The 16,202-nt window shown below is 45.4% G+C and overlaps 1 protein-coding gene across 1 annotated transcript in view; it reads left to right on the plus strand.

Moving 5' to 3' along the window:
* LOC116832042 (uncharacterized) overlaps nt 1-16,202 on the plus strand; it is an 87,101-nt gene that overhangs the window by 29,248 nt on the left and 41,651 nt on the right. Inside the window, exon 2 of the mRNA XM_075073056.1 lies at nt 6,039-6,865. Within this exon, the coding sequence (XP_074929157.1) occupies nt 6,039-6,865 (827 nt within the window). The remainder of the gene's footprint in view (nt 1-6,038; nt 6,866-16,202) is intronic.

Genomic DNA, 16,202 nt, shown 5'->3' on the forward strand with positions numbered 1-16,202 from the left:
GTGGTGGAATCTCCATCCTTAGAGGTATTTAAGGCCCAACTTGACAAAGCCCTGGCTGGGATTATTTAGTTGGTGTTGGTCCTGCTTTGAGCAGGGGGTTGGACTAGATCATTGGTCCCCAAACTTTTCGTCTGGCACCCGCCAGACAAAGGACCATGGCGGTGGTGGAGCATCCGCTGAAATGCCGCTGAATTTCTGCAGCATTTCGGCGACGACGCCTCTTGATGAAGTCACTTGTCAGTGGCATTTTGGCGGATGCTCTACCACGGGCCAGGACACGGGCTCATTTAAATGCCCCTGTGGGCACCATGGCGCCCACAGGCACTGCGCTGGGGATCCCTGGACTAGATGATGTCCTGAGGTCTCTTTCAAACCTAATATTCTGTGATTCTATCATTACCCCCATTAATTTTGCAGATGCAGACATTTCAGGGAGTTGCCCAAGGTCATATATATCCATAGCAGACACAGTATCAGAACTCAGGAGTTCATATTTCCTAGCACCATGCTTTACTCACTAGACCATACTGCCCCTGGCACAAGTTATGCTGAGACAATACTTGGCTAGGGTCTCTCCAAGGAATGTTATCACTGCAAGAAATAGCATCAGTAACTAAGCAGGTACAGACAATTTTCTATCATCATTGGTTGGATTCTCTCTAGCAGTGTTGAACCAATGCCACAGCCTCGTGGTAGAAGGTTGTGTGTGTCTGGCAACACCATATCTTAGATGGGATCTGAAACCAAGACCTTGCCTCATTCTGTCCCAGAGGTGCATTGTTACAGAGGTAGGTGCATGATCCATCTTCTCTACTTTACTTTGGAGTCTTAGTGGGCCAGATGATCAGCTGGTGTTAACTACCACAGCACCATTGACTTCAGTAGAATGATGTTAATTTACACCAGCTGAAGATCTGGCCCATTGCTAATATTCAGACATATGAGCTGTGATTGTACCACTCTTGTGTTCATTGCTTAAAAGCTCTGAGAAGCAGAAAAGTCTGTGTGGCTCTCCACCCTTTTGGCAAAATGGAGTGGCTCCTTCGAAGGATGAGGTTTTCAGGCTCAGAACCATTAAGTGAAAATGAAAAAGAAATTGTTTCTCCAGAAAGGAGAAACAGGATGATCTTGTGGTTGAGGTGCTAGCCTGGGATGCACGAAAGTTGGGGTAAATTCCTGCCTCTGCCTGAAGAGATTTCCTGTGGAACCTTGAGCATGTTACTGAAGCTATGTACACACTATAGCTTACAGTGGTATAAGTTATGTCACTCAGGGGTGTGAATAAGCCACCTTCATGAGCATCGTAAGTTACACCGACCTAAGCACTGGTGTAGACAGTGCTATGTTAGCAGAGAGTTTCTCCCGCTGACATAGCTACTGCCGCTCGTGGGGGCTGAAGTATTTAAGACAACAGAAGAGCTCTCTCTCATCAGTGTAGAACATCTGCACTAGCAGTGCTGCAGCTGCGTCGCTGTAAGCTCTGTCCTGTAGCCATAGCCTGAGTCTCTGTCTTGCATCTGTAAAATGGGGATAGCATCTTCCTAACTGTGAGGGAGATTGAACGAAAATCCATTTGAGATTTTGAGGTGCTCAGGCTCAGCTTCTATGGTGACAGGAGCCCCATAAGCACCCTAGATGGTCAGATTTCATCTTCTGTATTTGTTCATTTGCTTCTGCCACCACCAGCCTGTCCACACTACACAGTGTTTTTAGAGCCATCTAGCATTATGAATCAGCACATCTGCAGCAACTTTGGTATCAAGGGAGATCTCAGTTTATTATGGCACTTCCCCATTTCCGACAAAGGGAAATGAGGGACTCTCCAGTGAAGCAAATGCATGGCCCGATTAACAGAAGCATATTGGAAAGGAATGTTATTGTCCATAACAACTGTTTCTCCCTGGTGGAAAGATGATGGCTGCATAATTTATTCTTAAAAATAAAACCCAGCACTGACTTTCCTCTCTTCCTGATTCTGACTTGGTTTTTATGTTGGGGTTTAATGTACCATTTGGCATAGTGCTGCCATCAGTTATGCCCACTATCCTTTTATTTCACATGCGATAATGGTGCAATGTCTTTGGGTCAGTAGAGAGGAGGTTGTGGTTGAGAAGGTGGCACACTTTTGACCAGCAGTGAATCAACCTTTTCCCAGCTCAGTGATGAGAGGCACTCTGTTGCTGGAAGTGCTTTTATTTGAGTGACATATAAAACTTAGTTCCTGATCCCTTGTGGTCAGTTACATTCTTGGGGCATTTGTGACAAGAGTAAGGGTGTTAGCCCAGCTCAAGCAGCTCCCTGCTAAGTTTCCCCTGGAGTTTCAATAGGATATGGCATTCCTCTTGTCCTAAATCACTGTGTAGTGTTGCTGTACATTGCTGCATAGGTGCCAGGCTCCATCCCAGAACTAGCTGCATTTCAGTGGCAAGTGAGAGGGGGCAGGGACAAGTGGCAAAGCCTCCATTGCCTTCAATGGGTATAGGTTCAGTTCCTTAGTTGGTAATACCAGCATCTTCAGGGAGGACTAGAGTTAAGTACCCAATTCCTCCTCGATGTCAATGGGATTGGACCCCATATTCTCTTAAACACCACTGAAAATCTTAGGTTGAAGTGACCGAAACTGCTACTATATATACAATATCAGATGATGTTATTAAACTGGAGCAGGGAATCCTGATGGATACTTTACAGCAAATGGAAGGCACATCAGTAAAACTGAAAAAAGTTCTTGTAAAATCCAGCTTGGCCTTATTGAGGCCCCGTGACTCTATTAGCAGGGAAAGCTGGAGCGATGGGGCAAAGCAGGAGGAGGAATGAACAAGAGCAGGGTGCTGAGATGGGGTCTCTGGGTCATTCTGAGACGTGTCTACTGAACTCTCCTCCTTCTAGCTGTAGTTTTTTGTTCCCTTCCTCCCTAGTGAAGAACCATCACGTCATCAGGAAAAGGAGTCTGAGATGGCTGATGGTTTGTGAAAAAAGGAAGGAAGAGAGTACGGGGAATGGAAGGAAATGAAACAGGATGTATAATGTCAGGAGTATATATGTGTGGAGTGGGGTATTGTAGCCCCTCTCTATGCTGTGTCACAATGACCTAAACATTGTATTTCAATGAGTGATGGCCCCAAGAGGCAAGGTTCAGTGACAGATGTAGGATCTGGGCTTTTGCAGAGTTCACCAGGGGTTGGATCCGGGGCTTTAGTTTGCATCTTGGATTGAAATGGGCATTTTGGGTTGTAAAATGTTAGCTGGGAAGACACAGAAGAAATGGGGGTTCTGATCCTCCGCTGGTACAAGTCAGCCCAGCTCCCATGAAAGCTATGTCGATTTATATCAGCAGGGGCCTGGAGCAGAGGGGAAGTGAAAAGTGAGTGAATTCTAGACTGTGACAAACATTTCATTTTCTCCTCCAGACACTGTTTGCTATAGCTATCACGGTTTACTATTGGTATTGTATCGTGAGGAGCCCCAGTCATGGCCCAAGGTCCCATTGTGCTTGGCTCTGTACAAACACAGAATAAAAGATAGTCCCTGCAGCAAAGAGCTGACAATCTTAGTGACCTTTTCATTACACACTTGGGACCTGACTGTCTTCTCACTTACCGTGGTGCAAATCTGGAGCAAAGTGAGAGGAGAACCAGGGCCTAAAAGTCATTGACTGGCATTAAGAGGTATTGTTCCCACTGTAAAATAATGACTGGTATCAAAGGCAAATTTCCCTTGAGTTTGCCAGTTGCCAAAGGTCATTTATCAAGGACACTGTGATACCCCAACACTGATGAGGGAAGCTATCTGTGATGTGTGGTCCTGTGCAGTGTACATGGAAGCATCACAACCTGACCCCATGTCTGGGAACAATGTCCCTCACTTCCAAAGGGAATGTTGTGGGGCTCTGATCTGAAGGTGCTCTTTGTGTGGCACTGGATGCATGAACCATGAGTTTTCTGGCTTTCCCTTACCCTGTCCCCTCATGTAGGAGGAGATTATATCTTCTCTTCCACAGCCTGAGGGCCATCATACCAATGAAAATTCCCCTAAGGCAATGACCTATTCCCACTTGCTCAAAGATCCCTCCTTCTATTTCTATCTGGATCCTTCTGAGTATCCTCCAAGGCTTAATACTTCTGTCTGTGATTGGAGAGGTTGGAAAACTTCCCTAGCAGGGCCGGCTCCAGGCACCAACTGCTCACGCTTGGGGTGGCAGATTCTAAGGAGCGGCATTCTGTCCAATACTACTGTGGCACGTCTGCCTTTTTTTTTTTTTTGGTTCGCTGCTCCGGCCGCCTTGGTGGGTTTTTTTCTTTTGTTTTGCCAGTGGCTTTCAGTGTGGCACTGTAGGGGGCGGCGGCACAGAGAAGGGGAGCACCCTGCTGGAAGCGGGCTGCGTGCTCCATCTGCCCCAGCCAGTGCCAGGTCTGCAGCAAGCCCGGCAGCTCATATCCTTCCCTCCCCGCCGACTGCTGACTTTCAATTCACCTGCAGGTGGGAGCGGCACGGCAGGAGGGGCTGAGTGGCGAGCGCCCCAGCTGAAGGAAGCCCTGGCTGCCTCCCTTCTCTCTCCCCCCACCCACTCCCTTCCCCCCCACTAGCTGGGGCACGCCCGAGGCATGTCTGCAGCGCAGGGAGTCCCACTAGCCAGAGTGCAGCCGCTGCCCACCCAGAGGCTCACCAGTGCAGCCAAGGGAGGCAGCCATGAGCAGCCAAGTAAATGGCACTGAAAGTTTACACTCTGTTTTTTTTCTGGTTCGCTGCTCCAGCCTCTCTGCACCCTGGTTTTTATTTTTTTATTTTTTTTCTTGGGGTGACAAAAAGGCCAGAGCGGGCCCTGCTCATGCTTCAGTGCAGTGCCCAGAGAGGATATAAAAGCATGTAAAGTTAGGATCCCCTATGTCAACAAATGGGTTTAACTGAATGTAAGGGAGCCTAAACTGGCACAGGGTTCTTCAGTATATTCCCTAGCATTTGGCCCGGTCTATTTTGTAATGACTCCTGAGATAGGTTTCCAGCATGGCCCTCCAGAGACAATTCCACAGTCCAATAAATCCTGCTGCCAGGATGTTCTCACTCTATGAAACATTCTCCATGAAAGGAAAGTTTCTTCACGTATATGCAAACATTGGTGGTCAAGTCTGCTCCCATGTCATTTCTCTTTAAATGAACTACTCTCATTCCTGGGGAGAACTTCATACCTAAACCATACAGAGAGAAACAAGCACCCAAAGTACATGGTTCATTTTCCAAGTCACTGCCTGTTACTATGGCTATCCACACTGCCACCCAAATGGCTTGCAAATTATTCATTTTAACCTAAAATACATGTGAGTGGCCAGAAGAACCAGATTTGGTCATGCTCATTCATGCTTTTATGGCGTGACAAAGACGGAGGTGAATAGGAGGAAAAATTCTGAGTTTAAGTTAATGCAGATCTTAGCTTAAATTACTTGGGCTTGTCATCATCTGCATGTGTATAATCACTAAGGGGTTATCTGATTACATGCATTTTTTTCACAACTGTCAGCTAAGTCCTATACCGACATGAAAAATTCAGCATTTGGGAACATTATATGCAATTATGACTCTCCCTGAAGGATATTGTGTCCATAAAACACAAGACTGCTGATGTAGCAGGGCTATAAGAAGCTTGCTTATAGACTCTAGGTACACAGACCTGTGCTGCCCCTAATACTGTGTGACTGTAGAGAGTCTTTGCATTGCATACTAATAACCTGTATTTGTGGTATGTGACATTTTCTCTATGCATATAATAGAATTTGCTGGGAAAAGTCTCTCTCACTCATACATATTATTGGAACTTACTCTCAGGCACCTGAAGTTTGTCTAATGCCTGCATGAGCCATGAATGTAACAAGCAGCTGTGACACATTCTGAAGCTGTAACTTCCAAAATAAGTGTTGCCCATTATTGATTTGTTTTGAAAGAGGGTAAGGAGACGATTTGTCATTGCTTCCCCACAGTGGAAGCTTTATGGAGCAGACTGAATTTTGCAATTCTTTGTGACTGTCAGCTTGTTTGTGTTTTAGCAGGCAAGAAGAACCCATCATCCAAGGGCAAGGTAGTGCTGACCAACATGAAGATACTGAGCAACGAAGAGAGTCAAACCCAGGGGTTGACAGGAGAGCCACCTGCAGCCATGGACTTTCCAGAGGAATCCAGGCTTCCCAAAGTCGACATCTCATTAGAATGCCAGGGAAATCTGGGCACAAGAGACATTTCTTCAAAACCAGACTATGTGGCCACCCTGTCTGACCTCAGCACCTTAGAGTCCAAGTGCCAGCTTCACAGATTCTCCAAATTTGAATCAGAGGATTCTGGGGTTGAATTGCCAAGTGGAGCCAATTCTCCATCTACACCAACAGGCTCAGAGAAGAGCTTTGTGCTTCATACCAGAGACTCGTCTTGTGACTCTGGAGTGCTCAGCACCTCTTCTTCTCCAGGAATTGACCATGTCATAATGAGAAAGTGTAAAGTCATCAGAGAAACCAGCCAGTGTGCTTCAGATAGTGAAAAGCAAGTTGAATATTACAGCCAGGCAGCAGATGTGGCAAAGATCCCTACAGCTTCCCTGGAAGATTTCAGTGACCGTCAGGAGGGAGAAAGTCCTAATAAACTTTTTGGCCAAAGTGAAGGACAATATTTTGAAGAGAAACCCAGGAAAGAGATAGACCTTTCCATTAAAGAAACTCCTCCAGCTGCTGCCCACATAGAAGAGCAAAGGTCAATCACCAACCGTTACAAAGAGACCTTTGGGAGGATGCAAGAACTTCAGCTCCATGGACATCAGCTCAAAAAGTATCCCACGAGCGACAGCCTGGATGAGTACATGGATGAGTGCTGTCGATTAAGTGAGGTAAGAAACCAGACATGCAAATTGGAATGCTACACGTGGGATTTTCAAATTAGAATCATAGAATATCAGGGTTGGAAGAGACCTCAGGAGGTCATCTAGTCCAAACCCCTGCTCAAAGCAGGACCAATCCCCAACTAAATCATCCCAGCCAGGGCTTTGTCAAGCCTGACCTTAAAAACCTCTAGGGAAGGAGATTTCACTACCTCCCTAGGTAACCCATTCCAGAGTAATCAAAATTAGTTTAAGCTGCACAGGTAATAATCCAATTAAGTTCAATGGGAGCAGAGTTAGGCCAACTGTGAGTGCTTTGGAAACCCCCACTCTGAAGTATTATGGTCTGCAGAGAACTGTAGTTGATTTTACAGGACTGTAATTTACATGAAGTGACATTTTTGAGGAACTTATGAGCATAAGGGCCAGAGCCTCAGCTGGTGAAAATCAGAGTGAATAGCGCTAGGCCAATTTACACCAGCTGAGGCTTTGTCTCAGAGAGTCTTGCACTGAAGGGTGGAGTTGCTGCTGCTATTAAACACACAGACACACACATTTTGAAGGGGTGGTGGAGTGGTGAGCATGCTAGCCCATCTCATGGTATAGCACCACCTGGGATACTATGGGGTGGAGGTCACAGGCCTAGAAATTGATAATACAGTGCAACTTCAGGGCCTGGTCATCTCTATTACTGGAAACAGTGGCTCCTTTGTATAGTGAGTGAACATGGACTAAATGCATGAGAGGAACACTGCAGAGCTGCTTGCATTCACACTTTAAGACAAAGATCCCATTTTAACTAGTGAATATCACACAAGAGCAGCAGAAGTTCAGTGCTCTGAGATCAGCAGATGGAAGGTGCTGCATATGCATGGAAGAGGGGTCGGTAGGCTTTCAGAAGTGATGTGCTGAGTTTTCATTTATTCACTCTAAGTTAAGGTTTCATGTGCCGGTAATACATTTTAACGTTTTTAGAAGGTCTCTTTCTATAAGTCTGTAATATAGAACTAAACTATTGTTGTATGTAAAGTAAATAAGGTTTTTAAAATGTTTAAGAAGCTTCATTTAAAATTAAATTAAAATGCAGAGCCCCCTGGACCAGTGGTCTGGACCTGGGCAGTGTGAGTGCCACTGAAAATGAGCTCACATGCTGCCTTTGGCATGCATGCCATAGGTTGCCTACCCCTGGCATAGAGCATTCTCCTCCTCGAAAGCTTGGCCAGTTCCATGGACTTATTTGCTTCTCCATCACAGTGTAGAATGTGCACCTGCTGAGTCTGAAATGCAGCTAGAAAAGTGTTTCAGTCACTGAGAACAAGACGACTTTTTGTGCAGCTGCTCTTTGTTGGCAAGAGTTTGCTCTAGTGCTTTGCTTCATGTGCTGACAGACTATTGACTTTCTACCTTGTGCATCTGCTTTCAAGATCCAGCAATGAGAAAATATAATCAAGTAATTAATTCTTGAGAGAAAGAGAGACCAAAGTGTACTGTGATCAAAAGGAAGGAGCTATACGGACTTGTCAAACAATAATCCTGCAAACACACCGAGCATGCTGAAAGATGCACAATGGAGAAACTCTTCTACTGATGTCTTTCTCCCTCCCAACAGCTCGTCTATTATGCCTAGTCTACACTACGTAGTTAGCTTGATGTACGCTGCCTTGTGCCAACCTAGCCATGGAAGTGTCTTTGCTTGAATTTGGCTCTTGCTGACTTCAGTGCCTCTCTACACTGATTTAGTAATACCACCTCCCCGAGCAGCGTAGAATCACAGATGATGTAGTTAGGTCGACGCAGTGTCAGTGTGGACGCTGCATTTCGTATGTCAACTTATTACTAGCCTTCAGGAGCCATCCCACAATGTCTCACATTCAGGACGGGCTCCAAGCACCTGCTTGCTGCACTGGTGCCTGGGGTAGCCAATGCAAAGTGGCGGCATGTCCGGGTCTTTGGTGGCAATTCAGCAGCGGATCCCTTGGTCCCTCTCGGAGGGAAGGACCTACCACCGAATTGCTGCCGAAGAATGAAGCAGTGGCGGTAGAGCTGCTGCCGAAGTGCCACCGATCGCGGCTTTTTTTTTTTTTCCACTGCTCAGGGCAGCAAAAACGCTGGAGCTGGCCCTCCCCACATTGACAATACAATTGATAAAAGCATTCCTGGTGAGGACATGCACTGCCAACACAAGAAGCCAAAAAGTGTACACACACAAGTGATTTAATAACTGCAGTGGCTGTCTACTGCTGTAAGTTAGGTGGACAATTTTATAGTGTAGACATGGCCTTAGACAAGCACCAGAGCAGTGCTCAGGCCTGCCGCTTGCCTAATTCTCATTGATTCTAGTGAGGGTTGGATCTCTAAATCCCTTTGAGATCTGGGTTTAAGCACCCATGCCAAGATTTTCAAGTGTGACTAGTGGTTCTGGGTGCCTCCATTTTTGGGGGGTGCAACTTGAGACACTAAAGGGACCTGAGATTTCAGAAAGCGCTGTGAACCCAGTCTATCAAAATCTGGCCCCATGAGGTGTCTCATGTTGGGCACCCTACATCGCTAATCAATTTGCAGGGATCTTAGTCTTTAAACTTAGATTGTGAGGTCTTTGGGACAGTCATCTCATGATGTGTGCACACAGAACCTAGCACAATGGGGCATCCAATAAACAGACTGCATTTAAAATGGAAGGTAGTGATGGATCAAGGCCTTAGCCTACACCTGCATTTTCCTCACCACTTAGGTCAGGGGTCCCCAGCGTGGATGATGCAGCTTGTTGGCGGCATTCCGGCGGTGACACCTATTGACATTGCCGCTTGTTGGCGGAATTTCGGCAGATGCTTGTGCACCGCCACAGTCCTCCGTGGCTTGTCGTCTGGTGTCTGCCAGACAAAAAATGTTGGGGACCACTGACTATCTCCTGTCTCCATAATGAGTCAGACAGTCCTGAACATTGAGGAAGTTCATAACAGACTGACTGAAAGGATCCAGCTATGTTCATGGCATATTTGCAGAGAAGTCGGATAAAAATATCAAATACTCCTGTTGGACGGTTGCACTGTAACACTACTTTATTTTTTAGAATCCAGAACAATAACACACACTAATCAAAAGCAGAGACACAAAGCTGGATACTTCCTGAAGCAGAGAAGCACAGCTCTCCCCACCTTATTCTAGGCTGACTGCCTGCTTGCCTCAGCTGCCTAGCCTGCAGGTAGACCAGGAAACAGCCCCAGACCCCTGCCCACTCTTAAAGTGACAACTTGCAATTCCAACAGTCCTCAGTACAAGACAAGTTTCCCTCTTTGATATACACAGCATACATGCCATGTGGTAGAACTGAACAACCCCTTGCTCCCTTCTCTCACAAGGCACCAATATAAAAACACATTAAGCAATATTTTCTAAAGTAACAGAGGCCTAATAGTTGGGTGCATCTTTCAAAAGGGGCGGGCACAGGCCAGCTCGGGGCAAGGAGCTTAGGGGTGACTACAAGAGCAGGAGAGTTCTGCAAAAACTGGGGTGGTGACCCCATCTGACAGCCACATTAACTGTCTGAAAAGTACTTTAAATCCTTTGTGAAATGGAGCCTCAGTTTCCCACTAAAGGGAGCATTGACATAAACCCAAGAGTAAATTCTAAAGAGGCTTAAGAGGAAATGAAGCTGTCTCTGTGGTTTGTTCTTCTTTTTTAATATCCTCACTGGCTGAATTGTGAAGCTTTAAGTCAATGCCCAGAAGCTAATTTTTTGTAGCTGTACAAATGCAGCAGTGATTTATCCTAGAAGAGGGTACAGTGCATATTAATAGAGCAGATAAATACTGCAGTGTGTCAAGAATAGCAGCTACTAGAACTAGGATGATGCAAGATAAAGACTGTCCAGTATGTTAGGCCATAAGGCAGGTTTTGTGCAACAAATGGAGGATGGATTGAAAACCTTTTAAAAGCCATTGCCCAGACGTTCAGCTGCTGTAAGTAATGTACTCCCACTGAAGACTGTATTTACACCAACTGAGCCTGTGGCTTCTGACCTCTGTTTTGTTGATCAAGGCGCCCTGGATACAACATGGAGCTCAGGATCCAAACTCCACTCTAGATCCAGACTGACCCAAATATCCTTTAAATACCATCTCCTGGTTAGAAAGATACCTTCAGTGGCCGTTCCAGTGTATCCTGATCTGCTTGACTAGCCTGGCAAAGTGAGCCCCCTATTGTTAGGCCAATTCTAAATAGAATGAGGGGGTTGATTTGGTTCTTCTATTTCATGCTGGTGAAAAGTGCCAGGATGACAATCCTGCACCTCCAAGTAGCCACAGTACAAGCATAGTCTGGGTAGCAGCAACCCAAGCGTACTCTCTTCTGCAAACCTTCCTTGGAGGGACCGCCTCAGTCTCCATGGCCTGTTCATTCAGCTACTGCAACTGCTAACATAGGAGGTAGCTGTGGTAGTAGTGTTTGTGACGTGGACACTTGTCCACTGAAGTGAGCTACAAGCCATCAAACAGCCATATCAGATGGTGATGAATTTTGACTTTGTCTGGATTCATCTCATCAACTCAAGCTGATTACAGTGTTAGCAATCCCCTGAGTCAACCCAGTCCCTTGGAATATTTCTCTTTAGACACTAGTATGGTACAGCAAAAAGGAGAAAGCCACAGGAGGCCATACAGTGCAGTACCACTTCCATAGCATGTGTGTGCCATGCAGAGGAAGCTGCAAGCTATCAGTGAGCATGGCTGTTCCTGGAAAGCAACGTAAAATACAGGGTGGGGAAGATTAGAAAAGTACAGAATGAGTCCTCTGCTTCCTGTTATTCAGGAGTCTTAACAAAGCCGTCAGCTTCCACTGACAAGTGTTTTCCACTCAGCCTATGACATCACTAATTGAATATTCCAAACCCAGGATGTGCTGTTTGCAATAACATTCCAGGGCTGTTGAAATGTTGCCTTGCACATTCTTTGGGATTCTGGAGCGCTGTGGGTAAAAGAGCCACACTCCATAGAAAGGGTGAGCCAAGCAAGGAGCAGAGGAGAATCAAAGCCTGTAGTAAGAGCACAGCCTCCAAACTAATCCTGCCTGAGAGTAGGAGGGGTGGGGAGTAGCACTATAGGTGAAAGAAAATGTAGAAGCAAATGAAGTAAAAATCTTAAGTGAATCCACATGTTCCATAGAATCTCTATGGACAGAAATTTCATGCTCTAATGAGAATATAATATTAGGGATCTATTATCAACCACTTGACCAGGACAGTGATAGTGATGATGAAATGCTAAGGGAAATTATAGAGGCTATCAAAATTAAGAACTCAATAATAGTGGAGGATTTCATTTATCCCCATATTGGCTGGGAACATTTTACTTCAGGATGAAATGCAGAGATAAAATTTCTTGATACTTTAAATGACTGCTTCATGGAGCAGCTGGTACGGGAACCCACAAGGGGAGAGGCAACTCTATATTTAATCCTGAGTAGAGCGCAGGAGCTGGTCCAAGAGGTAACTATAACAGGACTGCTTGGAAATAGTGACCATAATACAATAGCATTCAACACCTGGGAAAACATCTCCAACAGCCAACACGTGGCTATTATTCAAAAGGGGGAACATGCAAAATTGAGGGGCTATGCTACGAAGTACAAGGATACAGTGGATAAAGGCGAAACCCCTGCAAGCTGCAAATCGGCGCCTTTAAGACGACCACCATATAAAGAGGCCACAACTTCAATGTATCCAAATTCAGAAACACAGTAAAAGACTAAAAAAAGAGCCAACCGCTGGCTCACAACATGTAAAGAGACAGTGAGAGATAAATGACTTCCTTAAGAAGACGTCAAATTCTAGTGAGCAAATGAGAGGACAACAACCTGCTCTTAAGTGCAGAGTGAATCAAAAAAGCCAAAAAGGATTAAGAACGGCTAGGCCAAAAACTCCAAGAGTAAACAAAATGTTTTTAGTACATCGAACGCACGCAGCCTGGCAAACAACCGAGTGGGGCCCTCGGATGATCAGTATAAAAGGAGTGCTTAAGACGATAATCATTGCGGAGAACTCAAATGGAGTTCTTTGCTTCGTCTCCAGAGTGAGGATGTTAGGGGATTCCACACTCGACTGGGCTTTTTGTAGTGACAAATCCTGAGGAACTGTTCACGATAAGTTGTCCACTAGAGAGAAGGTTTTGAGATTAATGATAATAGCATGAAAAGGGTCACTGGACCAGATGGCATTACCCAAGTGCTGAAAGATCGAAATGTGAAGTGTGGACTATTAACTAGATTGATTGTAACCTTTACCAATGACTGGAAGTTAGACTATGTATGCATATTTAAAAGGCTCTAGAGACGGTGATCCCACGGCATATCACAGACTGGTAGTCTAACTCTGGTTAACCAGGCACTAATAGTCGAAACTAGTGGAGAATAATTAAGTCAGACACATAAATACAACAATTGGCCAAGCAATAAGCTCACATGGTTTCTGTAAGGGAAATGGTCTTACTAATCTGTTAGAGTTCTTGAAGGGGTCACAACTGTGGAGCGGGACTCCAGTGACGTAGCTGTATTTGATTCCGAACAGCCTTTGACGAGGTCCCTACCAAAGGGCTTCTACATAAGTAAGCTGTCATGCAATAAAACGGAGGTCCTTTCATGGATTGGAAGGACAAAGCAGGTCGGAATAATGAAATCTCAGATGGAGGGTCGACGTATGTGGTGTTCCTAAAGGCAGTCTCGCACCAATCCATCAATCTTCATTATAAAATAGCTGGAGAAAGGGGAAACCGGAGTGGCAACGTTTGTGATGCATACTAAACTGCTCAAGATAGCTAGAGCAAAGCAAGATGAAGACCTTCAAAAGAATTGTACAAAACTAAGTGATTTGGGCACAAAAATAGGCAAAGTAAATTTAGTGTTTGACTTAAGTAATGCAGCTTGGAAAAAACAACCTGATTATACATACTATATGATGGGGGCTAATTTTGTACATCGAGTCGGGTAAGATCGTTGTATCATCGTGGATAGTCTCTAGATTCCACTCATTGGCAGAGGTGGTCAAAAAAAGCAAACAGGAGTTAGGAATCAAGAAAGGGATAAGGAGATAAGACTGAGAATATTATTATGCCTTATATAAGTCAATGGTATGGCCACATCTCAAATACTGTGTCAGATGTGGTACCTCATCTCAACAGATTATACTGGAAAAAAGTCAGAAAGGGCACTAAATGATTGTACGGGTTGGAGAGGGTCCCATTTGAGGAAAGATGAAAGAGGCTAGGACTCTCCGACTAGAAGAGAAGAGACTACAGGGATATAGAGTTATAAATCATGAAATGAATGTGGAGAAAGTGGGTAGGAAAAGTTATTTACTTATTCCCATAATACAAACCAGGGTCACCAATGAAATTAATGGCCACGAGTTTAAACCAATAAAGAATCGTTCTTCACGCAGCGCACACTCAACTTGTGGAACTCCTTACCTGAGGAGGTTGTGACGGCTAGGACTATAACAGCATTTAAAAGAGAACTGGATAAATTCATGGTGGTTAAGTCCATAAATGGCTAATAGCCAGGATGGATAAGGAATGGTGTCCCTAGCCTCTGTTTGTCAGAGGATGGAGGGATGGATGGCAGGAGAAAGATCACTTGATCATTGCCTGTTAGGTTCACTCCTTCTGGGGCACCTGGCACTGGCCACTGTCAGTAGACAGGATATTGGGGTAGATGGACCTTTGGTCTGACCCGGTAAGGCCGTTCTTATGTTCTAAGGCGACACCTATTATTATGTTAGTACCTGATGATTCTGAGCTTGATTGGGGCCCTACTGTAGGAGGTGATGTGCAAACCCCAATGATGGATATTCTGTGCCCGAAGAGCTTACAGTCCCAAGAGATAAGAACGGCAATGGGTGGCAGAGCCAGGATTAGAATCCAAGTGTCCTGACCTCCCATGCAGTTCAAAGCCCTATCTGCTGGCCCACATTTCTTTCCCAGAGGGCTACAAACTCATTGGTTTTACTATCTTGAGACACACCCACATATTTGACTCTGTTTTCTGGGAAGTAAGAGAGCAGAAGCACTATAGCTCACTGCTGTGGATGGTGCCTAGCACTTGACTTTGCTTGCATCCATGTGTAGCCTTCACTCATATTTACCCTAACACGCAACACACCATGCAAAGTTTACAAGCCTTGTGTGACCTTTATATAGCTGGCTCAGGACTCCAGAACATCCTCCCTTTGGAGACCAGGAAAAGCCTCCCCATTCCAACTTCAGATCATGCCCTAAGATCCAGCTCTTCCCCATAGTACTCTCCAAAGAGTCATAATGGAAGAAAATCCCAGGGCATGCACCAAATTAACAGCCCATTATTGAGCCCAGAGCAGGACAGAGCATTGATGAGATGCTCACAATCACTGAGTCCTGATTACACCTAGATTAGGCAAGGGAGGCCCTTGTCGCCTGGCAGCACCAACTGCACTTAAACCCCTTACAGCAGCTATATACCAGCCACAGGTGGTAGGCAAATAGCTAGAGACTGAGGGACAGATTTGCAGCTCGTGTAGCTCCACCAACGTCCAAAGAGCTAGGGTGAGTTGCACGCAATCCGCTGAAGATCTTGCCCAGAGACTGTAGCTATCATCTTAAACATTTTCCTGTGAATCCTCAGATATTTATAACCTCATTTTAAAAAGAAGGGCCAGACCCAAAGGACTATGTTGATTAACACTAGCTGAGGATCACCCAAATGTTAGTGATCAATGGCTCCATGTCTAGTTGGCAGCCAGTATCAAGCTGAGTGCCCCAAAGGTTGGTCCTGGGGCCAGTTTTGTTCAATATCTTCATAATGATCTGGAGGATGGTGTGGACTGCACCCTCAGCTTTGCAGATGACACTAAACTTTGAGGAGTGGTAGATATGCTGGAGAGTAGGGATAGGATACAGAGGGACCTAGACAAATTGGAGGATTGGGCCAAAAGAAATCTGATGAGGTTCAGCAAGGACAAGTGCAGAGTCCTGCACTTAAGATGGAAGAATCCCATGCACTGCTACAGACTAGGGTGGCTAGGCAGCAGTTCTGCAGAAAAAGCCCTAGGGATTACAGTGGACGAGAAGCTGTCAACAGTGTGCCTTTGTTGCCAAGAAGGCTAATGGCATTTTGGGCTGTATAAGTAGAGGCATTGCCAGCAGATTGAGGGATGTGATCATTCCCCTCTATTCGGCATTGGTGAGGCCTCATCAGAAGTACTGTGTCCAGTTTTGGGCTCCACACTACAAGAAGGATGTGGAAAAATTGGAAAGAGTCCAGTGGAGGGCAACAAAAATGATTAGGGGGCTGGAACACATGACTTATGAGGAGAGGCTGAGGG

Source organism: Chelonoidis abingdonii, chromosome 16, assembly GCF_003597395.2.
Source record: "Chelonoidis abingdonii isolate Lonesome George chromosome 16, CheloAbing_2.0, whole genome shotgun sequence".
In the NCBI taxonomy this organism is placed as follows: Eukaryota; Metazoa; Chordata; order Testudines; family Testudinidae; genus Chelonoidis; species Chelonoidis abingdonii.